Source organism: Lytechinus variegatus, chromosome 10 (genome assembly GCF_018143015.1).
Source record: "Lytechinus variegatus isolate NC3 chromosome 10, Lvar_3.0, whole genome shotgun sequence".
NCBI classification, from domain to species: Eukaryota; Metazoa; Echinodermata; class Echinoidea; order Temnopleuroida; family Toxopneustidae; genus Lytechinus; species Lytechinus variegatus.
Window position 1 is genome coordinate 12381557 of NC_054749.1, and position 27911 is coordinate 12409467.

At 37.0% G+C, this 27911-nt stretch overlaps 1 protein-coding gene across 1 annotated transcript; it reads right to left on the bottom strand.

The window, feature by feature from the left end:
• Positions 1-27911, bottom strand: LOC121422364. The gene is made up of 10 exons (XM_041617360.1): positions 26177-27911; positions 12211-12337; positions 9897-10096; positions 9117-9295; positions 7776-7929; positions 6442-6533; positions 5033-5261; positions 4221-4508; positions 3569-3726; positions 1-2814 (listed from the first exon to the last, which is right to left on the bottom strand). Exons 1-10 carry the CDS (start codon positions 26235-26237, stop codon positions 1780-1782), a joined length of 2523 nt encoding a protein of 840 aa, XP_041473294.1. The 5' UTR covers positions 26238-27911; the 3' UTR covers positions 1-1779.

Genomic DNA, 27911 nt, shown 5'->3' on the forward strand with positions numbered 1-27911 from the left:
TATATATATATATATATATATATATATATATATAGCTTAAATCAAAGGCAAGCGCCATAACGCCCAGTTGCTAGAAGCAATTACCATCATGACAGTACTCAACCCAAACCGAACTATGATACATAAGTTAAGCATTTAATTAGTACTAACACTATATAGAAAGTCTCTTTTAAGAATAATTACTCTCTAGTACTGATATAGCAATTGTAGAACTTATCATAAGTGGACAAAAAGGCAATTATCGGTAGACTTCGAGTCTCTGTACATTTATCTATTTACAGGCACTGTATACGAGAAAGCATAATGGCAAAGGCATTTATGGAAAGTCGAAGGAAAAAGTGCATCAAAACCACAAGAAGCAGAAAAATTATCATATATATAAACAGAAAGGTAAATTTGTTAAATAATTATTCTGTGAATTTAGACTGAGGAGCCTTGTTTATTAAATAGTGTGTTTTTATTCAAATCTAAAGATGCGATAAAGCAAGGAAACAACTTTTAGGAGCTGAGAAGTACTCAATGTCACGGCTCGGCTGTGCTTCAGATGTAAAGATACATCAATAGAGCTTCGGAAATGAAAGCTCCGTCATACCGGACCCAAGAAACAAATGACTTTGTCCGACCTAGCATTTTGTCTGTATCAGTGCATATAAATACGGGTATTTAGCTTCTGATGATAGTGTTGAATAACAACTTTCAGGATCGACTTTGATCTAACAAGGCTTGCTCTTCGCGCCGCGCTGATATACAACGACGCGTCGTTGTGTCATATCTGTCTGGCCGATAATCTTATTACAATGAATTCAATAATTTAGTCTTTAACAGGATTGGGCTCAATTACAAGGTAAGTAGTCGATTACGTAATTAATTACTTTCTTGAGTAATTGTAATTGATCAAAAATGTAATTGACTTCAATTATGTCAATAACTTTTAACTACATTCAATTACTGTTCAATAAACTTGCTTAATTTATGATTTAATTTCATGACTTTTTTCATATCAACTGCTTCAGTAGTAAAAAGAAAGTAAAAGTCGCAACCCCTGCTCTTTAACCCAAACCTTCATCTTGTCAGTTTCTCCGTAACTTACTGAGAAGTATGTTGAAATAGGTGGTACTATATACAGAATTAAAATTTGTTTCAATTATGATTTTTCTAGAAAGTAAATGATATTGTAATTGACAAAAGTGTTTGGTAATTGTAATTAAAAAAAATGTAATTTAATTGAAAAGTAATTGTAATAGAACATTTCCTCAAGTAGGTAATTTAATTGTATTTGTAATTGAGCCCAACATCAATGTTCATACTTTCTTCTGTGTCTCACAATCAGGGAACAACTGGCAAACATGAGATTTTACCCTGTACAAAACATGGGCATGATGAAGAGAAATCAAGCAATCGCAGGTATCTGCCAGTGTTGCCGTTTCAGTCAATCTTTGCAAGGGAGTAACATGTTCCATATTATATCTAATCATATAAGCAGTATATACAATATATATATATACTGCGAAAAAAATGGCGAGCATTTCCAACCCGAGATCAAATAGCTTAAATCCATCGGTACAATTGCAATTTGTCAACATCTTACCTCATGCGCAGTACATTACTTAATATGGCTCACTATATTAAGGCGCATTTCAGGATAGCTGGCTTGCTACGAGCCGGTCATTGCAGAGACAACGTCACTTCAGGCACTTGTCATACATGACTTGAGAATGTTTTTTTTTTCTTGGCAGAGACAATATTCTAAATGATCATCCAATAAGAAAATATAAACATTTAAACAACTTCCTCGGAAATGGGTAATACATTGACTCGCTCTCGCTGCAGGGTCTTTATGTCTTCGTCAGTTGTCCTGGTTGTAGAGGATGAAACCTCATGCCCTGACTTTTCTCTCGCTTCTTGCTTGTCAGATTTGAGAGCACTTTCTTGAAGTGTCTTCTGTCCATTGTTTGTGGGTGTTGGAGCTATGGTCTGCTTGGAGTAGTCGGCGATGTCGTCACCACTTCTGTCAGAACTCCAGGACGAAGGCTGCATGACTTCAGAGTGGGATACGTACGGAGACGACACCATCTGCGCCTTCCCAGGATGAAGTGAAGGACGCGACGGTGTTTCCCTTCCGACCTTTGGTTCTGTCGGATTCTGTGGGTCATACGAGGTAGGATCGATGTCTTCGCTAAGGCTAATGGCTCTACCTGGACCTGTAGGCGAATTTTGAGTCGATGGTTGGTCACTGACTCCTGCTACTGTATATGTATCGATCTGCTCAGTTACATAATCATCGGATGGTGTGTTAGGGTTACTTGTGACATTTCGGTCCGATTCTATAGACGAGCCTACTGCGGAACTAAGAGGAACATATCCACTAACACCTGTCCTGGTATAATCATCAATGTGAGCTGTAGCATGGAGATGATCTTGCAGATTGATGTGTGTTATATACCCGCTATCGGATGGTGCTACAGGTGCTGCAATATCATCGTACTCAGCATCGCTAGCCGACAGAGTATCAATAGCAGAATCCGACTTTGAACCGGTCTCGCTCCCACGGTTCTTTGAAGAATGCACCGCGTTGGCTTCAAAGACAGCATCTTCCGTCTCCGGGGGAAGGTCGACCTCGTCGATATCATCCACTACGGGTAATCCGCGTTGGAGCAAGGGAACCTGGTGTTCGTATCTCGGGCTTCGTTCGAAGTCTGGACTCCAAGGTGGCAGTTCCTGCGGGTTATGAACACCTGGTGATGGAGTGTCAAATACTTCTTTCTCATGGCGGAGGCATGGCTCGTATGACACCTGGCGATCAAAGGCTGGTTTCTGTAAAATGTTACACGACAAGAGAGAAACGGAATTAATTTGATTTTAGTACACCCTCATTACATCACACTTTCACATTTTTTGTTTCTTTCTCACCCACTTTTTCTGTCAATCCTCCCTCTTTTTCTTCTCTCTCTTTCAAACTTACACACACACACACACCCTCACACACATTCTTGTAATTTGACAAATTGAGACTACCCTGTCATCAAAGAGAGGACGTGTGTCATGTTCAGAATAACGTGGGCCTAGTACGCTACCCATGCTAACCGGGGCCGCTTCTTACCCCTTCACACAAAACCAAGTTTAATTGACCGGATCAGATCTTTTTATTAATAATGCTCATGAAACGGCTTAGAGTGAGATGTGGGATTGAAAGGCGTGGTTTTCATACTGGGGACGTCATTGGTTGTCGGGCGTCCCCGGTTAATAATGGGTGAAAAGTAAGAAAATGTCCTTTTTAACTAGAAGTTACGAAGTCATTTCAAGTATGCACACAAACGTACACATCACTACCACCATCTGATAAAAAATATAGTATATTTGAAAGAGCTTTATATGGGGTCTTAGGTAGAGATATAATCCAAGACAAAACGAAACCGACTCCCCGACTCAAAACCGACCGATGGTATGATGATGGTATACGTCACTGATGATGGTATATGTCACTGGAGATGATGTTATGGATTCCAGTGGTCGGTATGAAGTTGGTTTCGCTGATTAGACTGTACTGGCTTAATATAAAGAGTATTACCAGGACTTTGTTGTGCTCAAGGTTGAAGCCGTCTTTGAATTGAGGTTTCAGCCATCGTAGTTTGATGTATTTCCATTTAGCTACGATCAGAATAGTAACCACCAGTATGAACACCAACACTCCAATCAAAAGCAGGAACCAGAGATTAAAGCCAGAACCTGGATCATCAATACATCAAGAAATATAAAATTATCAGTCCGTATATAATCGATTTAGATAAACTTATGAGACGGCCAGTGGCGTACCTAGGATTTTTCAAAGGGGGGGGGCAAATTCGTCCGCCTAAAAATTTGACAAGCAAAAAAAAAAGGTCTTCAACCACTAATATAGGATATCGTACCAGGAAAAAAATGGACAAAAGCTTCAAGCTCGTCAGGGAGGGCAGGGATACGTCTCTTGCATGGGTTGTGACTCGTCAGGGGGGCAGACTGTCAATATCAATTAATTAGCATTTTTGCTGTGATGTCATGGATGAGTGAAAGATAAAAACGTATTGCAGTATATAGTGATTTATTACTTTTTTTACAATTAGGAATTTCTGAATAGGGTATTTTATTTGGTTTTAACATTTTATTAGTTCATAAGGAGACATTATTATATGTATACTTCTACATTGTATCATGTCTATCGTGTCAGGCATACATCTACCAACCTCCATGTGCCTTGTCACCGATATACATCAACGCGACCCCGGTCTGTTCGTTCCTGTAATCTTTTCTCAGTAATGGCGTCACTCGAGCTTTTGCCACGTGACCAACCACACCCAACCACTTGTTCCCGACTTCTATCACGTGATGCTCCGTTCCTTGACCATCTGTCCACGCGATAACGTATCCCATGATGCACTCGTCGTATAGCGCTGGAGGTTGCCATTCTATGACAGTCCTGCTCTTGCGTTCTCTAGAGACGGTTACTGACTGGGGTTGTGACCCACGCTCGTCTGAAAAAGTAACAAGAAATTATTTTTAAAGTACAATTTTTTTATTCAAAATTCACTATTTGGTTTTACAAGCATGATCAATTACAATCGAAAAACATAAAAAATAATTTTACGTATAAAATGGCATTAATCTGTGAGAGGCCACCAGCACATAGCTTAGTACTAGAATCAACGAATGTACATGTAGTACAATAGTGCAGGGAACCTGGTGGAAAGGCAGAGAAGCATATTCGTTTTACGTGATCACGATAAGTAATTTTATCGCTCAATCTCATCTTTTAACTATGTTCGTTATCTAAAATATTCATCCGCTTATCATTTCAGCATGGCATTCATGAATAGCCATTCTATGCAAACCAAGTAGCATTTCGACATTTCAAAAAACTCAACAGGCTCAACTGAGAAGAGACAGCAGAGCTGCTCTCACGCAAGATTTGTCAATTTTATTGAATGGGGGGATAATTACAGTGTACCACGTAAGTTATGAAACTGGCAATGAAATTGTTATTTTGAAAAATACATACCTACAACATGACTTTTCAACTGCAGAGGGATGTTGTTTCTTGTTCCACCAGCTGAATTGTTAGCAAAAACCACCACGTCAAATTTTTCCCACCTACTCAGACCTTTCAGAGATACCATAGTCGATGATCTATTCACCAAGCGGCTTGTAAACGTTTCTTGAGATTCCCACAGCACAGCCCGTACTTCGTAAAACAGTAGCTCTCCGTTCCAGTACTCTTCATCAACTCCCTGTGAGAAATATAGGAAATTTGGAAACGATATTTGTCTCACAGGCCCGTATGTTATCTAAGCAAGGTAACCATGGTAACGATTAGTTGTATGCAATAATTGCTTTGCCAACAAATCCTGCAGAATGAGTATCACCTATTCTGGCAAGCAGAGAGTGTACTGTTTCTATAGGTCTGTGATATTTGCCCGGGGGGGCACTCAGTATATAATGCATAGTGGGTATGTGCCGCGGAGGGGACCCCCATTTTCACACTCAAATTTCCGTTCCAAGGCATAGCATTTTTGCCTTGTTGATAAAAAGAACAAAGAAAGCCGCTCCAAGGCATAGCATTTTCTTCTTATCGAGAAAAAAGAAGAGGGAAATCCGCTCCAAAGCTTCGCATATTTTTCGTTACGCCGCTCCGATCGCATTGAATGAGTCGAATTTTGGTGAAAAGCGGCCGCAGAGCTCCCCCGGCGGAGGCCGCGCTATGCACGCATGACCATTCCGTGGGGACGCACTCACACGCTGGCGATCCGTTCCAAGGACCCCCGTTTTCACAAACATTTGTCGTTCCGAAGCCCGTTCCGAGGACCCTCCTTTTTACAATAAGCCCGCTCCAAGGCCCCCGTTTTTTGTCTCGCCCGCGGCACACCCCCACCACATTTTTGGTCGAGTGCCCCCCCCCGGGGATATTTGCAGCCATTCGAATACATGTCCTCAAACTCAAGAAGTACCTATGAGCGCGCTTTACTTCTTGGCCCTTCTTCATGTTCTTGGTGACCATAAACTTGATTTTTTTTTTTCGTTTTTAAAGGAGTGGCATTCATTTGGATTTTATAGGGTATAGGCCTACATAATGCGTAATCAGATACATGTCTAAGATGGATGAAATCACATTGGGGCCTAATCCAAGACCAAGAAAACTTGGGTTTGAATCACTAGAAACCATAGAGTCCTTTCTGTCGGAGGTTTACCTCCATTTGCCACTCTTCCCCAAGGGAAGACTTGGGCCACTCCTGTGTACAGAGACAGTGACCAGTACGTACAACATTTGCGACTAAAAATGCCTTTCGCTCATTTGCGCGTTTTGCAACAAAAGGTGCTGCTCTGATTTGAACCAAAAGCCCTTTTTCTAAGTCAGAAGACTGATCCATTTGGCCAAAATGATTAATGTAACTGATGGTGTACATTACATACCTTCCACGTGATAATAATCTCTCTTTGGTCCGGTGCTGTACATGAAAAAGAACTGTTCACAAGCTTCAGATTACTGGGCCCTATCGAAGGTGCTGAAGGCAACAAATTAGCGAGAAAGGTGGTTTGTAATTAGACTTGCGAACTGTTTTGGAGACACCATAAATTCAGTCAAAAGTGTCGCCGTACTATCATGCTATAGGGCACACACTAGTATTACTGACCCCCATTCACTCATGTGTAAAATCACAGCTCATAAAAAAAAATCGTCAACAATTAATCCCTGTACAGATTTCGTTTTAATTCTCTGACATTAATCATAATGACAAATAAAACAAAACTAAGTGCATTAATCAGGTACATGTCCAGCTCAAACATAAGTTAAAAGGCCTGAAACAAGACTAACCATAATTAATTTTTGGTCAGTTCACGGCGAGAAAAACCGGAGCTGCATTGCCGATAATGATAATTAAAATAAAGTACAACAATACAGTCTAGCTTCTGCAAAGGCCCAAGTAATGAAAGAGTATGAATGTAGAATTATTTTTATCTTTTAAATTTTCATTAACAAATATTTTTTCTATTTGTATGAATTATTTCAATCAATAAAGTCATGTGATCCTCACTTCCGCCTGTCCAGAATGCATCGCGCGCATGAATTACTAATGTGTGACCTATATTACCCAATGATCCCTTTGTCGTGTTTGATCAAATTAATCTTGAATCAATCAAGAAAGGGGGGGCTAGATACGGCGTATCACGTAAAATTTCAACATTTTATTACAAAAATCAAATTTGGAGATAGATTTTGACATGATATTCAGAAAAAATATGTTTCACCCTTCTGTCTTTCCTTTTCTTCTTTTTAATCTTGGGCGTAAAGCCCCCCCCCCCATCTGTACGCCAGTGAGGCATGGGAAACAATCACCAACATTCGGAGTGATAATCAAGTCCCGTTCTCAATAGGTGAAAGATAACCAATGCAATGGCTTGTCTTAAACACGTTATTTTTCAAATATCTTTGTAATGACAAAAAATGCAATAATACAGACAAAAAATTCCTCCAGAAAGGAGCGGTAAAGTGGTGCTCACATATTGAATAGGGACCGCGTGGATGTTAGGAAAGAAGGAACCGAGTCGAAAGTTGGGGTCTGCAAAATTTTACAATATAAGATGGTTATTTTCACGATTTTGTACAGAACAAAGGTGGGAATGAATCACCATGAATCATCGCTTTTCCTTTGCTAAGCTTTTACTCACATCAGGTTAGCTAGGCTTATTTTTCGCAAAAATTGATGATTTCTGAAGAGATAAACTTTCTAAATATATCCACTTACGTTTTTCAAGAGTTTTTACAACCGCCATAGATGCAGAAGGACCCCAGACGACCGGTGGATAGACGGCAGAGCGCACAATGATCAGGTATTTGGTGGCAGGCAGAAGGTCGTATATCCTTTGTATCGCAGAAAGATCATGCTTAATGGCGTAATTCTGTATAAAATATGTGTATATAAGGTACATAAAATCATCTAATTAAGTCGATGTCTAAATATTAGTCGATGTTTTATTGGTGAGAAAATAGCGTATGGATAGAATTACATAGGGAAAATAAAACCGATGGTGCCAGGAAAAGGCCATCTTAATTGATCGTCAACCACAGCAACGACTAGACCATTACTTGATAGCACTCCAATTTATTTGAGATAATACTGGAAACATCGTTGATGGGGATATATATCTTTGAACACGCCCCAGAATTCAGACGATTTCAAATAATATTCATCTCCTAATTTAACCACGATTGATTTGAAATTTAAAAAAAATGCAGTATTACCTCAAATCCTACCTTTTATTTTGTTATTTGATATGAAATCCTAAATTTTCCTTGTGTAGGACATATCGGGAATCAAATTGCCTATTAAAATTTAGTACGATCGCTAACCCACACGCACACATCCTTAATTGTGAGCACACACACTCTCAAACACGAAAAAACACGCATACGAAAACTGGTACCCACTCACACACCGTCTCACATCCACACAAATCAAGACTCATCTCACATACGCAGAACGTTGCACACACCAAGGAGTTACCATAGCATCACTCCTTGCACACACACACAACTCTTTCATACACACAAGGCATGCCCACACACACACCACAACCCACATTCACTGTTGATAAGATTAAATTATCACTAATTGCATTTGAACACACACAACACTTTCTTACACAAGGCTTTACACGTGCACACACATTTTGCCAACGATGAATATAACACTTATTACACTTTAACACACACAATATCTTTCTACACATACACCCGTACACCCATACACACACCTCGCATATTAACACTAATTACATAACCTATACTGTGATGTAACACTGATTTTTTTTTCTATGTTCACACATTAATATCAATAATGCGTGAATATCTTACTAATATTATGCAAACTAAGATGGCAATCAAGATAGAATGCCTTGCTCAAGGACAGTGCTGAGGATCGAACCAAGGAATTCCACGGACAGGTGCATGTAGTCATGACCACTCATTCACGGCACCAAGGCACTCACACACAAATGCTCATATCTTTACATACACGCGCGCGCGCGAACCCACACACACATTTCTTAAATGATGACTTGTTTTTTTCAAAAACATGCATTCTTACCTTAACTGTGGCGTTGGTGTCATACTTCCTCACACTAACATGATATTTATGGTTGACAAACTGCCGGAGGAGTTGAAGATCAAGCCCCGGGTAGTGGTTATCCGACGGGTATATCAATCGGAAAGATATCTCCTCCGAAGTCGCCTCAATGTGGGTAATTGGTGGGGCACTCAATTTCACTAATTGAATAAAAGGATATATATAATTATCAATTTCAATATTTCATATCAAAATCATGTTATAAATCGATTAAAATTAGAAGGTATCATTTTATGAAAAAGCATTGTCTGATTGAAACCGTTCAAACAAAAACACAAAGATGTACATTATGTTTGAAAACGCAAAATGTTTACATTATAAATGTCTGCTCTGTCGAATACAAAGAAATGGTTGTTTCTCTCATGAAGCATCGATAGCAGTTGCTAATAAAGAGTTAAAACATTTGACGGAGCCAGACAAACCGTATGAGCAAACATTTCTAAAAAAGCGACCGATAAATGAAAAAATACATTTTTAACACGAAAATCTTATCTTATATATATTTTGATATTTACAATAAATAAGAAAAGAGGTACAGATATTAATCAAAAATCTAAACGAACTTATGGGGTAAAGCGTAATTTCACTTTCGTGGAATCCCTCCTTGTTAATTCATACAAATGTTCAGATTAAAGAAATGCCTATCTGACGGTAAAATGCGTCCAAAATAATGTCTACAATCTAATGAAATGAGAAAAGATTGAAAAGACTAAAAAGAAAGATTAAAGAATATATTCATACCCGATTTTAGAGGATCTCTTTGAAACTTCCTGCCTCGACAACTCACAGAACCGTTGGTGATGTAATCAATTCGAAATCTTTGGAATCCTCTGAAATCGTCGTCGTCTTTGAAGAGCGCCCTCACATTGCAGTCGGTGCTCGTCACGTTCATACACCCTTCAACGGGTTCCCAATGCTGTACAACGTCATGTGAGGTATACCTAGAGCATGATTGAAAGCGGGAAATAGAATATATATAAGTCGCCCAAAATAAAATTTTAAACATCTACCTAGCATGAAAAGTCACATGCTAAGCTTTCAAATAATATATAATTTGTCAAACTTTTTATCCAACAACCTATTCAAAAAACTTGATTGAATGTAAAACATGTTAGAAGAATAAGAAGAAAACACGATTTGAGTGGGTTAGCAGAAGCTATTTATCTCATCTTTAATCAACAACTTCAAAATTTGATTGTATAGCGAAGAAAAATTACTCTTTCAGATCAGATAATTTTTAATTTTTACGTTTTGAATACTAAATTATTATTTTCTTTATTTTCAGATAACCTATATTCCGACGACTTATTGTTGGTATTGGGGTAGCTGGTCACTTATTATAATGACTATTACAAATAAAGAATGAAACATATGAGGGTGGGGTTCTATGACCACCCCCCCCCCCCCTCCCTCTCTCTTTCTCTCTCTCTCTCTCTTTTTTTTTCGTTACTGGGTTGTACATTGTATTGAGTTCTAGTTGACTGTGTTTGATTCATCAACATTGTTAGCAAACCGGTCAAAGAGAGGGGCCCTTGGGTAAATGTTTACTGAAATGGAAAAGGGTCGATGTTGATTACGCCTTTACACATATACTTTTAAAATCGGGATTTTTTTTCGTGGTCTACACGTGAATATTATAAAATAGCTGAGTGATCCTTGAACTACTTGATCTTTTGCTCATTCCCATTTTTGAAGTATGGTTTAAGGAAAACAGATTAAAATAATTTACAATAACAAAAGGAATGCGTCCAGGTAAGTTTAATTTGTAAAAGGTGTTATTCTTTCCCTTACGCATCAGAATGTTTTTTCTCTTCAGATATGGAAAATTGCTGTTTCCTTTTATAGGTCATAATTATATGTATATACACAGGTCATTATATTAAAACATTGTTTGATATTTTATTGGGTTGCAGAATGAACGAAATCTGCGTCAATTAAACGTTTACTGCAATCGTTAAGATTTTTTATAAAGAAATGTATGTAATAAACTCGTTTGGCAGTCCACCCCCGCCCTTTGTTCCTATAATGTGAATTTAAAGGGGGTCTTATATTGACTGGGGGTCATAAATAGCTAGTAGGCCCTATATAACAAAATGTGCCGTTTGTAATAAGACTAATAATGAATAGAGAACGTAATATATTTTGAGCTCGGTACTTCTTCTGCTACTTTTGCTAAGTACTTGTTTGGCTACTTGGTATTCATTGTAAAATAAATTCTGTAGTATGAATGTATGAGTACTGCATTACTGTGTTGTCATTCAAGTGGAACTATACTACACGACTATTCTACTCACAATATTGCATTATGGGTTGGAATCTGGCCAGGGTTCACGGGACCCTGGGAACGATCCTTTTTTTTACTGGGGGTGCCGATGTTTATTTGACAAGCAAAAAAAGAGATTTCACTGCATAATGAGGGTTATTTGGGACAAGAGACATTTAAAATGCAAGCGAAGTTGATTTGAATAAAAAAAGAAAAATCCAACAAACATAACAATGAAATTTTCATCAATATCGGATGTAAAATAAGAAAGTTGATGGTAATGTTTTAACTTTTTGCTTAATTTCACAAAACAGTTATATACACATCCTGGTGGGTATGCCAATGAGGAGACTGATGACCTCATCCACTCACTATTTCTTTTGTATTTTTTTAAATGGAATATTCTATGTTCTCCTCATTGTCGAGTGAAACAACGATTAATTCCTCCATGAGCATGTGGAATGAGCTGTGAGCATTGATTAATACTATTTGATTCAGTCATTGCAAAACCTATAAAAATAAAATATTGTATAATTCAAACAAAAAAAACAAAAGAAATAGTGAGTGAGGGACATCATCGACTGTTTCATTTGAGCTGTACATATCAGTGTTTTATGAAAAAATAAGCAAAACTTTAAAATGTCATAACTTTCTTATTTTACATCCGATTTTGATTAAATTTTCAGCGTTTTGCAAGTTTGATTTTTCTCTATTTATTGAAATCAACACTTTTCTGGGGTGAACTTGACCTTTAACAATGCCACAATGGAATGTTAATTCGTATGAACTTACATCATAGCGTAAAAGAGCGTGTAGCTGGTCGGGTTTGCCGGGTCCGAGCTGGCAACCGTTCGCCATGACATACTACAGTTGAAATCTAAACACGATAACGACCCTTGGAGGTTTACACACGAGGATTCTGGTAGAAAATTGAAAAAAAAAATGGTAAAGGTTACGAGAGATCAAAAGGCTCTTATCTTGTCAAGCATAGTTAATGAGCACAAGTCAACTATAAAGAACATCTGCATATGAAAACACTTTCAAGGCTAAATCTCAATAGTTCGGCATGCCTCTTTTTAGATTAATATCTGAGAGCATGGAGCAACGAAATCCACTCAGCAAAAACTGTGGGGGTGTTGACATGGTTGACTTGTATTATAAAGGGCCACACGAGACATTTTAACCCGGTGTCCAATGTTTGGTGTTGGTTCGACACCTATGGTCGTTATTGCAACACTTTTCGTTGTCAATTTTACACTCTTTAATGTTGTGTAATTTCAACACTTAAAGGCCTGGTCACACCGCCAGAGCGTTGTTGGAGCGGTCGTGGAGCGGAGAGAAAAAAATCATCACCGCTCGCTACCGTTTACCATTTTCGATTTCGATTGTTTATTTTTGTTTTCGATTGTTGTTTTCGATTTTTTTCCCCAATTTTTGAGAGCGAAATTCGACCCTCTTTCCCTACCGCTCCACGACCGCTCCAACAACGCTCGGGCGGTGTGACCATGCGGAGTGGTAGGGAAAGAGGGCCGAATGTCGCTCACAAAATTGGGGAAAAAATCGAAAACATAAATAAAAAAAAACCAATCGAAATCGAAAATGGTGAACGGTAGCGAGCGGTGATAATTTTTTTTCTCTCCGCTCCACGACCGCTCCAACAAAGCTCGGGCGGTGTGACCATGCCTTAAGGGTGTGGCCCCTCTGGCGGCGCCAACTGGTGAACCATTTTAGGTGACACGACCTCAACTCCTGCGACATTTGCTCTTGTTTTAATGTCTCTGAAATACAGTTTTTAATTCTGAAGAATGTAAAGATTGGGATAAGGTTTTCTTTTTAGTTTTGGCGGTTAGATTTTATGTTTTCCATCGGAGCAATTGTCGACGGAGCAAATGTCATGGGATCAGGATTTAACAGCCCAGTTTTTACAGCGCTGTTTGATCTGCACTGTTTTATGCAGGGCAGACAAGTTAGGGAGCGAGAAGTCGGGGGGGGGGGGTCCGAAGAGAGTGATCCTCAGTTTTGTTCAAGTCTCGTGTTTGCTTGATCTGAAACTGAAGTTATTAGCCAATTACGACTGAGTTATTGTGTAATAACCGGGAACGTTCATGTATGCTACCTTAATAATATAGATCGAAAATTAAAATTTGGTTGCATTTGTGTTAAAAATGGCAACCGTTAAAAATGTGTGCAATCACCCACCCGTGCATTATATCTCGCGTCAATTGTAGAGTTGAGATTATCAGTCAGATTCATAACATGTCGGTAGACACGATTGCGTAACATTGTGTAATTTACACATTGTTTGATTAGTAGCGGTACACATGCCCTTCAAACCTGCCAGGTATTCATAATTCATTAGTACTATACACCTGCAAACCAGTATTATTAGATGGTGGATTATGTTGCGGGATAACACTGTCCACTTTGATTGCAGTGAATTGTTTTTAACCAGGGGCCCGTAACACAAAGCTTACCAATGATGGTAGAACATTTTTCTACGATTGATTCCATTGACTACAATGTGTAATCAATCGTGAAAATCAAGCGTACGATCAATCGCTAACCTTTGTGTTACGAGACCCAGAAGTACAGCAGTATAATTGCGCACTCAGAAGGAAGATAACAATTCAGAAGGCAGGTGGACGGGCAGTGGAAATACCCCCCCCACTAATTTTGAAAATTAAATTAAAAAGTTTGTAGAGTAAACGCCAATGCCCATTGCCCTCAACATTTCATTTGTCCTCCACTCCCCATCCCCACCCCCACCCGATACAAAATAGTCAGTGAAGGACATCATCGTCTGTCCCATTTGCATGTCACTGACTGCATATCCACTGTTTTGTGAAAAATAAGCGTAACTTTTAAAATGTCATAACATTCTTATTTTACATCCGATTTTGATGAAATTTTTAGCATTATGTCAGTTGATTTTACTCTATTTATTCAAATCATCATTTTTATGGGGTGGACTTGTCCATTAAGGTCCAATCTGGACCAGTCATCAGCTAGCTGAGTCTTTGCGGATAGACACTCTTGCCAATCGAAGAGCAAATGCTATATCTCTCTTATTTATACTCGTATTACGGTTTGTTTGATTGTTTGTTTGCAAATCGATAACGATTCCATAGTATTCAAAAAGTCGATCGAAGTATTCTGTCTCCGCAGTCTGTCAAGCGGATTAGGTAGTTAAAAGGGGGACTGGACGAAGAACAAACGATCAAGCTCATTCTGAGTGGGCATTCAGTTTAATACATGCATTGATCATTGCACTAATGTGGCCGAGATTCGACGAAAACATGCACCACATGAATCAATTCCCAAATGAATGATAGTGTATTGATATGAGTGGTATATGCTGCAGGTTCGTTGAGGATCAAGAAAATACTTAACCGCGGCATTTATGATAAGAATCGCCATGATTATCAATCAGTGATATTCTCAAAAACAATTAAAATTCTTGATTATAAACATCGGCTATTGAAAATAGAAAAGAAAAACTCTACTGTCAGCTCAAAATGTGCAATATTCAAGTTACGTTTCGATATTCATTTTAAAGGTAATGTCCACCCAAGATAAGTGTTGATTTGAATATTAGTATAGAGAAAAATAAAACTAGCATAACGCTCGAAATTTCATCAAAATCGGGTGTAAAGGAAGAAAGTTTTGACATTTTAAAGTTTCGCTTATTTTTCACTAAGCAGTTATATACACAACTCAGTGACATGCAAATGAGACAGTCGATGATGTCCTTCACTCACTCTTTATTTTATTTTGCTTTTTATTGTTTAAATTAAGACAATATTTCATTTTTTACAGATTTGACAATAAGGATCAACCTGACTGAACCACAATGCTAGTTCCACATGTTCAGGGAGGAATTAATCTTTGCTTCACTTGACAATGGGGAGAAGATAAGAATATTTCATGTTTCATATAATGAAATACTAAAGAAATAATGAGTGGATGACGTCATCAGTTTCCTCATTTGCATGCCTACCAGGATGTGCATATTATTAAACAAAACTTTAAAATGTCATAACTTTCTTATTTTACATCCGATTTTGATGAAATTTTCAGTGATATGCTTGATGGATTTTTCTCTTTGTATTCAAATCAACTTTTTGTTGGGACGTACTTTTCATTTAAACATAACCCAAGACCCAAGGTACTGTTTTCATGCTTTGATAACGATCGCTCTCTTTTCTCAGCTTTCAGTTAGAAATTGTTAGCTAATATAAATACAAATTGCCAGAAAGGATAAATAGTCGCGTCCCTTTCGCCCAAGATAATAATTTGGTCATTACAGCGTGACAGCCCAGAATGATAATACATACATATGAATGATAACTTACATTTCAAGACATAATCATTTCTAACAATGATTTTTAGTGGTTGACAAGCCAAAAACGATATCGATTTTTTCCCCGAAAAACAAAAAAAAATCAAATCGTTTCTGATTCTTTCTAAACAAACTTATCTTTTTAACTGATCACAAATCGAGGGAAAAAATAAAGAGTGCATACAAAGATCAGAATCAGAATGTGTTGTTAACCATTGTGGTAGTAACATATGGGTAACACATAATGAAAAATCAACAGATGGTTGGCAATTATTCAATGTCTCTTCAAAATCAAAGGTCGTACTTTCATAAATTCCATAACGCAAACCACGCTGATATATGATTTTCTCTACTAAAAAACAATATAGATACAGAAATCCACAGAGACCTCGTATTGCATATCCACACAAAGTTTTCCATTGACACGACTGATATATACGATCATGAAATCAGTGGTACAATGACTTTGTACCAAAGCAGATCCTTAAAGGGGAAGTTCACCTTGACAAAAAGTTTATTGTAAAAATAGCAGAAAAAATGATAAAAAATATTGCCGAAGGTTTGAGAAAAATTCATCAAATAATCAAAAAGTTACTACAATTGCAATTATTTGATTTGTGACGTCATATGCGAGCAGCATTCCTACATCAGCGAATGGTAAAAAATCAATGAAATGTCATTTTCTCAGAAAATTGAAAACGGTTTTCACTGTACCTTTAGTATATCAATAGACAAATCATTTCACAACCGATCATGAAAAGAAAACAAAATTAAGTCATCAGGAACCATACAAAATTTGAAATTCATGCATTTTATATTACATAACACATGGGGCAGCTGCTCGTTAATGACGTCACAAATCCAAAACTTTGAACTCTAATAACTTTCTTACTCTTTAACGGATTTTCTTCAAACCTTCACCGATATTTTTTACTATTTTTTCTGCCATTTTTACAACAAAGTTTTCTTCAGGGTGAACTTCCCCTTTAAGGGCGGAGGAATAGGGCATTTTCTTTTAGTTTAATTATATACTATAACAGCCCCCCCCCCCCCCGGTACATGATTTACAATTTAAATTATACCAAGCTCCGGTATCAACCCGTAATATTCAGATATTAGAAAATTCTTGGTTTATTTAATCCCCTTCTATACATCACAACAGAGATACGGACTGACACCATGTAAAAGGATATGGATCTGACTCGACCCATTTCTGAGATATTTAATGTGATCTTATAGCATAGCTGATTGACGAATGTGTATGGGTCTTTCCATGAAGATGTGGCACAACTTGTGATATTTCAGCATAACTCAGTGCTAATTATAATACTATACATTTATTGTTTGTTGGCTTTACACTTGTATTAAGACCATGCATTTCACTGGAAATTAGCTTAAATTTTCATTAAGTTATTCAGTTAAACAGCATATAACGCTGTTTAATGGACATGGTGTCCGTGTAGCATCGGGACATTTACAATTGGTCCTAAAAGTCAAATTATTGCAATTTGACTGACCAAACCTTGAAACAGTATTTGCACATTTACTTGTTAAGTCTAGAAGGTAAATACCTTAGATTTCCTACAGTTTCAAAATGTTTTTTTTTTTAATTCACTGTATTGGAAAAGGTCACATTTGGTGGACACCGACTAACATAGTGACAATGTTTTTCAATTCTCTTTTGAAAATAGAACTATGCAAAGGAAATCTGAGGTATTTAGCTACCTGACTTAAAGGGATGGTCCGGGCTGAAAATATTTATATCTCAATACGTAGAGTAGAATTCACTGAGCAAAATGCCGAAAATTTCATCAAAATCGGATATCAAATGATAAAGTTATTGAAGTTTAAAGTTTAGCAATATTTTGTGAAAATAGTCGTCATGAATATTAGGTGGGCTGATGATGTCACATCTCCACTTTCCGTTTTCTTATGTTATTACATAAAATCATATTTTTTTTCATTATTTTATACTTGTGTGAATAATATGTCTCCCTTATAATGAAATAAGTTGCAGCAATAAATATCTAATACACTAAATCAGTTGTCTATCCAATTTTTCTCGTTCTTGGAGGAAAAAAAATTGAATAAACCTAATTTCATATAATAAAATAATGAATGAATATTCATGACGACTGTTTTCACAAAATATTGCTAAACTTTAAAATTCAATAACTTTGTTAGTTGTTATCCCATTTTGATGAGATTTTCGGCATTTTGTTCAGTGAATTCTACTCTATTTATTAAGTTATAAATACTTTCAGCCCAGATCATCCCTTTGACAAGATAATGTGCAAAGTGTATCAAGTGTTGGTCAACCTAATTGGCATAATTTGACTTTTAGAACCAAACGTTTCCTGATTATACACGGACACCGTGTCCATTAAACAGCGTTAGACACTGTTTTGGTAAATAACTTGATAAAAAAAATCAAGCCAAAATGACCCTACATGGCCCCAAATTTCTAGTAAACTTTATGGCCTTTGATACAAGTTAAAGCCTATAAACAATAAATGTATAGTCATGATAGTAAAATAAGTATTGAGTTACACTGAAATGTCACAATTTGTGCCCCAACTTCATCATGATCATGGAAAGACATACACAGTAAAAATATATATATATATACAACGCTGTTTACTATATGAACCTTTCAATAACTGTTTAAACAGTTTAAACAAGTGTTTAAATCTTAAGTTTTAATTTTCAATGAATTAAACATGATTGTTTAAACGGTTAAACAAATACTGTAAGGTTCATATAGTAAACAGCGTTGTAAAGAAATCTTAAACAGCGCTTTTACTTTGATATGATTACCCAAAAAAAAAATATTGGGTAAAATTTTAACCAGTACGAGGGTAATCATGTGACCAACCAATTTGGGACAGTATTTTACCCAAGCAATGCGGGAAGCATTTTGTCCAGTAAGGTTAGAAAAATAAACAGCAATTACTTTAGAATGGGCCGAATTTTCATCACACATGATGAATAAATATGCCCAAAAGAAATGCCCAAATGTCGGTTGGACACATGATTACCCTCATGGAGCCTTTTTACCCAATATTTTTTTTTACAATGTTTGGGGAATGGTTACGCTCGTGCTTCCAGTAATACATGTACATATTGATGTAGGCCTTCATGTAGTTGTGCACAGGAATGCATACTGTACAGAATGTCTAAAATGTACATTGCCTTAATTGTGAAGAGGTACGATAAGCATGATAAACATTACACAATAAATAACCTTCGGCTCACATCATGGACAACAATGGGTCCCTCTTCTATTCCATGGACCTAGTATAGTTCCATGCTTATATTCAAATGCACTGTAGATTGATATCTCTTTCTTTCTCACTGTCATGCGATCCTTCACGGAAGCCACGATTGGCCTTTCGTTACTACGCAAAAATGTTTGAACCATTCAGTTCTTTTCTACGTTCAATGCGGTTACCACGACCGATCTGTTACGATGTGACTACGATTACTCCACGATTAACTTTTCCACTTAAATCATGGCGCAAATTGTGGCAGTGGGCAGTGGGAACGAGTGATAAAATCAGAAGGCATTTTATAACGTTTTATAATAGTATAATCTACAGCGATGGCGTAATTTCCTTCGGCAAGAAATTTATCCACATTGCGCTGTACTCGACCCAGGTGAGGTGAATGGGTAGTCGATAGGATGTATTCCTTGAACGCTTTATCAATATGGCGGCTCAGCTACAGCCGGTGTAATAATATGATACCAAGTATCAAAGCGTGGTTGAGTATATGCACATAGTCATGATAGTATAACTGCGCTATATAAATGGACATATTATTATTATTATCATTATCATTATTATTATCCCATCATGATCCCATGCACTCTGAGAATTTCCAATGCATCATAATATTATGGGGGGGGGGGTTTTCAGAGAAGAAAGACATAAGAAATTCAGTAATGGACTATACTTTATACATAATTCATTTTCTCTAACATGTCTAAAGCATATAAAGTACACAAAAGCTCCATACAATTGGCGACAATACAATAAAGCATAATAAAGTACTAGTAGTACACAATAGCTCAATACAATAGGCGACGCGACTCTTGGCATGAAATTAAAATAAAAATTGAAACAAATTTTTATGCGAAAGAAAATGGGTAGCTGTTTTGTTCAGCTGCCCCTCTAGATTAAAAGTTTTGATTTTTTGTTTGTTTGTTGTCTATTAACGTTTACACGTGTTTAAAAAAGGGGGCCATGGATAACAGTAAAAATAAAAGAAATACTGAAAAAAATCAGATACACAAGTGTATCTGATTTTCTCACGGATTTTTAAAGAATGTAATTGTAATGTATATCAACAGTATACTTCGCGGCAAAAATGAAATGTCGTCAATCATAATATTAAAGGGGGTACTCCGGGCTAAAAATATTTACTATTTATATCTAAATAATCGGAGTCGAATTCACTGAGCAAACGCTGAAATTCCATCAAAATCTAATGACAAATGATGAAGTTATTTGATTCTAATGTTTAGTAATATTTTGTGAAAAAAAAAATTACACGCACGCCATGACAAATATTCATGGGAGGGGCTAATGACGCCATGTAAACTATTACCTACCCCCCCCCCCTTATGTTATATTAGTACATGAAATTGTTACTATTTTGTATTCCAATACATCTGTGTATAGGCTATGGCTTCCTTGTAACAAAATACGTTGCAGCAAATAATACCTAATCCATTGAATCACCTGTTGGCGATTAAAAGATGATTTTCATAGAATAAGCTGGGATATGACATCATCAGATTGCTTATTGCATATTCATGAAGATAGAGAAGGAGGGGGAAAGATGTGTGACAACAGAGTAATGGGGTGTATGTTTAAAGGTTGAATATTTCATGAGGAGATGCAGGTTTCATGTTTCGATAATGAAATTTAAATCTGTAGCCTACTGGGCCCCGTCTTACAAAGAGTTAAGATTGATCCAATCAATAACTCTATGGAAATCCATTAATGTCATAATTTCTTCTAAAGGAAATTAGTAAAATGTCCTTTGCAAACAAAGGAGAACATACGAAATTGTCAAGAAATCAATGAATTAATGGATATACATTTATATCTATAAAACTTTTTGAAACATGCATTTTATATATTGACGTTGCTGGCCGTCCATAGTTGCGATTGATCGGATCAATCTCAACTCTTTGTAAGTTGGGGCCCTGAAGTGAGTCCCTGGATTACCATGATTACAGAATTCAGCTGTCAACGGATCAAAGCACTTCTTGCCATCTTTTCACCAAAGCAACCAACAACAAAAAAAAACACACAAATACTTAAACTTAGAATCAATACATCTGATAGTTTGAGAAAGTAATCACAAACTTGAGTCTGCTTTGGCTTTCCAAACCTCTTTCACTTATTTCCTTGTTATCTTTGTCCAATTTTGATAAAATTGTCAGTCTTTTGTTTTTCTGATTTTATTTCGTTGGTTTTTTTTTCAAATCAAATTATTTTCAGCCTGGAGGACCCCTTTAAATAAAATCTGCACAATTCCATTTTGAGATTATGCAAGCAATTGGAAATGGCGCAGAACTGCGTTTGGAGCCACATTTTCGCTTCGGGTGTTTTATACCACTTATGGAAAAATACCACTGGTGGAGCAACCAAGATATTACATGGTTAATTTATATGCAAATTGGATTTTACAAATTTCATACAATCAGAAAATGAACGTAATCGGCAATAATGCTGCACATCAAGGCGCCCGTGCCAATACTAGATTTCCAATTTCACCAAGCCGTGAAGTATATACTTTTTTTACATTCCCTGTTTAGCTTACAAGTGCTCTCGAGAAATAATCTTTATCTTTTTCTCCCTTCTCTGTTTGATGAGCTCTGGTAATCGAATGTCATCGCTCAAGTCGTTTTCTGGTTTCTTTTCTTCAATTTCTATTGATATCACACCAATGTAACTGAAAAAAAATCATCAAATCGAAGCACCCTTGCCTGTGGCTGAGATTTAAAGACGATTTGGAGTTTACTCCGACAAGAGGGATAGCAGTCATGAAGAAAAGCAAAAATGCAGAAACTTTATTTCAGCATTGCTAGCATTACTCCGAATGTCAAGTATACCTAGGGATACCTAGGGTAGTTTCTGAATGTAGGCATGTTATGCCTCTGTATTCAGTTCTAGGTTTTTCCTCCTCAAGTATAAAAATAATAACTCTTTTTAAAATGAATTTTGAGTTCTATTAAAGGGGGGGGGGTGATGTAGCGGTCGTTTCCAATGTTTTAACAAACACGGAGATTTGTCATCTTTTTCCTTTAACTTAATAAAAAGATAGATTACGAAAAGTACGGCGGAACAAGGCCTGTTTCTTTTACCTTAAATCGGTGAATCCACTTGAAAATAACTCGGTTCTATTCAACCATGATCCAACTTCGGTTCCACAGCCATGACAACCTTCACCTTCTGCTTTCGTGCTTGATTTTCAATAAAAAAAATCGCGGTCTTTATGGAATCGGAAGCACTATGCATCGTTTCCGTTGGGGTATATACAGTGCGTCCCAGACCAAAGAGAAACCACATCTTTTTTCTTCAAAGGCAAATCGATTATGATATTCCATTTATTTTATCATTCAATTCAATTATTCCTCTATATTTTGATACCCAATATATGACAAACATTCCACGCAATAAAGAGCAAGACGAGTTTTAAATTTCAATATTAACATCAGGTTGAGCAGAACAAAATTGGTAATTGATTATTGGACCTCATGGACGAAATCATAATTAGAAAAATGGCAATTGGACGAGTTGATAAGTAGACGATTTGGATCGTACAATTGCCATTTCTTCTAATTACCATTTCGTCCATGAGGTCCAATAATCAATTCGTCTAACCAAATCGTCTAATAACCATTTCGTCCGATTCCCCAATCGTCCGATAGTCATTCAGTCTAATTGTTCCAATAGAAAAAATGAGTTTAGACTAAGTGACAATGGAGCAACTGCAAATAGACCAAATGGAACATAGACGAATTGAAAGTAGACTAAGTGGTCAATAGACTATTTGCCTTTAGACCAGTTGACTATTCTACCAAATGGTAATAAAAATTGACAAAGTGAATGGCTATTGGACCAATTGGCAAAAAATGCAATTAGACACAGTGGCTATTAGACCAAATGATAACAGACGACATGATTATTAGACCAACTGGCTATTGGACAAAATGGTTTTTGGACGAAATTGTAATGGGACGATGTGGATAGTGGACCAACTGATGGTAGACGAAATGACAATAGACCATGTGGTGAGTGGACAAAATGGTAGTAGATGAAATGGCAATAAACCAATAAATTGACCTACTTCCAACAGTCGTTCTGGTAGAAAAGAACTTTTTGATATGAATTCTATTCAAAATACTTCCTTTTGTGTTTCTCTCCTGAAACCAGTGATAGTAGATAAAAGAATATCATATCATACGCCTCGACCATTTTCGACCCCACCAAATCATACCCTGTATGTACTGTATATAGCCTATATTTTAGGAGATATTATGGATAAAAAAATACATTACTTTGTGCCGCCAGTCAGTCACTCCTTTCCTGCAATACATGTATTAGGTGGGTCCATGTTCTAGGTAATAATTGTTGTTTTCATTTTTGTTGAAAAATACAATAAAATGCAACGAATACACAAACGCGAAGAAGTAGGTCGTGCTGGAGAAGTTCAGCTGTTGATTGAAGATATTTCTCACCGAAAGATTGTCAAGGTAAGCCCTATGATATGCTGACCATGATTACAGGGATGGTCCATGCTGAAATTATGTATAGCTTAATAGACTAGAATTCACTGAGCAAAATGCCGAAAATTTATTCAAAATTGGATAACAAATAAGAAAGTTATTGGATTTTAAAGTTAAGCAATATTTTGTGAAAACAGTCGTCATGAATATTCATTAGGTGGGCTGATGATGTCACATCTCCACTTGTTCTTTTGTATTTTATTATATGAAATTAGGTTTATTCAAATTTGTTCCTCCAAGAACTAGAAAAATTGGATTGACAACTGATCTAGTGCATTAGATATTTATTGCTGCAACTTATTTCATTATAAGGGAGACATATTATTCACACAAGTATGAAATAATGAAAAAAAAAGGATTTTATGTAATAACATAAGAAAACGGAAAGTGGAGATGTGACATCTTCAGCCCACCTAATGAATATTCATGACAACTATTTTCACCAAATATTGCTAAACTTTAAACTTCAATAACTTTATTATTTGTTATCCGATTTTGATGAAATTTTTAGCATATTGCTTGCAGCGAATTCTGCTATATGTATTAAGATATATTTTCAGCCCGAACCATCCCTTTAATATCACCAGAGGAACGCAGTTACGCAGAAACCAAAACCTGTGGCTTACCACATCCAGACTGATTTGCCACCTTCTAGCCAATTCAACAATTTGACTTTGTAAAAGGTACCAATTGAAAACTGAACCAGACAATGCTGAGTACTATCACAGACCTACTCTCTAGTAGGTCCATGGTACGACCAAGGAGTTAAAGGGATGGTCCAGGCAGCAGATATTTGTATCTCAATAAATAGAGTACAATTCACAGAGCAAAATGCTGACAATTTGATCAATATCGGATAACGAATAACGAAGTGATAGAATTTTAAAGATTTGCATTATTCCGGTGAAACAGTTCTAGGCATGTCTTTATGGATATTCATTAAGAGCCGTCCCAATCAGTTAAACTTAAAGTCCGGGCTGAAAATATTTATATCTCAATAAAATATAGTAAAATTCACAGGGCAAAATGCAAAAAAAAAATCATTAAAATCGGATAACAAATAATAAAGTTATTGAATTTTAAAGTTGATCAATATTTTGTGAAAACTATTATATGCACATTGTCATGAATATTCATTAGGTGGGCTGATGATGTCATATCCCCACTTGTTCTTTTGTATTTTATCACATGAAATTAGGTTTATTCAAACAATTTCTACCAAGAACTTAACCAGTTGGATTAAGTGCATTAGTTATTCATTGCCACAACTTATTTCATCATAATGGAGACACATCATTTACACAAGTTTGAACAAATAAAACATTTATGATTTCATGTAATAACATTTACAAAAAAAAGAAAGTGGGGATGTGACATCATCAGCCCACCTAATGAATATTCATGACAATGTGCATATAACAGTTTTCACAAAATATTGATCAACTTTAAAATTCAATAACTTTATTATTTGTTATCCGATTTTAATGATTTTTTTTGCATTTTGCCCTGTGAATTTTACTATATTTTATTGAGATATAAATATTTTCAGCCCGGACTTTAAGTTTAACTGATTGGGACGGTTTATGGATAAACTATTGCTAAATATGCAATGCTCTGAAACTGACCAAATAAAAAATGAGAGTCTCCTGAACTCTATTTCGTACATGGTAGCAGCTAGGTAGCGCACTGGACAAATTTGAGGATCTCTGGAACGGGGGGATAGGAATTTCTACGGCTTACTAAATTGATGATGCTCTGAAACAGAAAATTTAGGCTGAAAATGGGGGTCTCAACCGCGGCACATGGCTTGCGTATCATACATTTATATGATGATGATGATAATGGTAATAAGGACGATTATGATAATGAAGATGGTGATGATGATGATGATGATGATGATGATGATAATGATAATAATAATATGAATAATAATACGTAAGACTTGTATATAGCGCACTTCCCATTTTAATTAGATTCTCAAGGCCCTTAAGATCATTAGAGAATCCAGGTCCGATCTTGAATAAAAACAGATCAATGTTTGCCAAGAAGCATACAGGAATATTTTCAGGCGTATACAAACTGGATTTTGAAAACAGAGAAGTAGGAAGTGCTTCACAAGGGTTGAGAAGTACAAAAGCAAAATCGGAAAGTAATCAGATTATTTTCGGAAAGAGATTACATTTTTACCGCGTTTACACAGTTGACTTGGGTCGGGGGTTCGACACGCGAGCCGCGCTCAACACGGCAATGAGATCGCATTTATACTGAAACGAAAAAGGCGAGTTCGACACTGCTCACGGGTTGAATCCTACGATTTTTGCAGATCCCACTGATCGCGTTTACACAACATAAAATGCCGAGGTGCCGTGGCCGAGTGGTTTAAGGCGCCTGTTATACATGGAAAGTTCAGGGTTCGATCCCCGGCCGCGACACCTAGCTCTGCTCGTGAGCAAGGCATTTAACTTAGTCCGCAATGCTCTTTTATCCTGCATTCAAATAAATGAAAATGCTATACGCATTCTTTGTAACAGGGTGTGCAGTTGTTTAAAAAAATAATAATAATCAGGCTCGCGTTTCGGACACCCGAGCCGAGTCACGGTGATAGTCGCACGACTTACCAGAGGAATGCATCGTTGAAAAGGTGAAGACGACGACGATTAGTGCCGTTGACAATCCCATCTTGAACTGTATAAGGATTCACTTGTTAAAGATCTTCAAGACAGGAATGATCCGAAGCTAACAAGAGTTTAGTATTTTAGTTTATTGCGGCAGTCTTTCAGATATCGCCCAAGAGTTCCAAATACAACTTCCTATGATCATGCTAATGTTGCTCTATCATGTTAAATTTTCATATAATAAAGCATTCCTCGTCAAACATCTTCAGCATGTGATCACCGATCGACATAATCGTCCATGGCATATTAAGAACACTTCATTGGCCCAGCGGTGAACGGTTGATCTCATATTTAGTCAGGAAACCCCGCAACGAATAGAATAATCCTTCTTTATAGTGTAATTTGTATTTTTTTATCTGTATTGCTGACATACATAACCCATTATGTGTTGCATATAAATATCGAATGCTTTAACATGACAGTTGACAGAACTTTCTCATGAATCTCTAACTGCCCTCACGTCTATGTTGCCAGCCTGATGCTCAAGATGTTGAATTATGGAAATGAAAGCAGCTAGACATCCTCGGGGGTCATAACGAACGATGAAGAAGGCTCAAGAGAGTTATCTTTTGCATCTTTCCATTTTCAAACATGAGTAAAATCAAGACACTCAATCGGCCAAACACTGTCATTGGGGATTGTATTTTATGATAATATCCTTTCAATTCCAGAGGGCTTGCTATAACGATTCAGACTGGTAACGAGAACAATTCCGAGCTTTTTCTCGTCCACTTCAATCTCATGTCGATGCAGAAAGTAAAAATGGAACCATATTTCGGTAATCCATATTGAAAATTAAGAGGAGTTTCACGCATGCAACTTCAAAGATCTTGGTGATCTAAGCTTTGTTTAGACATGTTAGATGTGACGGATAAAAATGACAATGTTCCCTCTATCCATTCATCCTCGCCAGCCTCGGGGCACCATGTTCACATTGTTCATGTTGTTTCGCATTGCAGTAACCTGGTAGATATATCATCTAAACCAAACTGAAGAATGGCTTGAGAAAGAAAGGCACTGGTAATGGAATTCTGTCCCAAAATTGAATCAAGGATTTTTTTTCTTGAATCAAGCAGGATACGTGTCTGCTGCTGAATTCCCTTTCCACCAGCTATATCCTCTGAAACTGCATGGAAAGAGGAAAATCCAGTTTGGCGATCTTCACGCGAAATAATAAGCTTCCGAATCCCAGCTTGTCCTTAAACTTAAATGCAGACCATGTAGCGAGTTGGCGCCGATTGTCTCTTTCCAAAGTGTTCACAACTATGATCGCAATGATACGTGTTAGAGCGAATGGAGCTTGTTGAATTAATGAATGAATAACGACACCCGGTATTATAAGTCAGCAGCGATGCGCTGACGATGTTGGCGAATACGGCGAGCGCACGCAAAAACCACCACTGCTCGAACTACCGGTAGTCAGAACCTTACATCACAAAATATAGACCTGGGGAAACTGATGAATGGTTAGCTCGTCAACAAAGTTTTTTTTTCTTAAAAAAAGAACAGCGTTGGAAGCTCCATGCTTGTGAGACATTGCCAGCCGTGAAAATGTGGGGAAAAGGAATATCCGCAAGACGACGCGTCGTGACGATAGAGTTTTAAAATAGAATACAATCCAGTTTGCTTGCATAACATTGCATGGACCTTCGAGGCGAATCATTCGCCAAATAGTCGA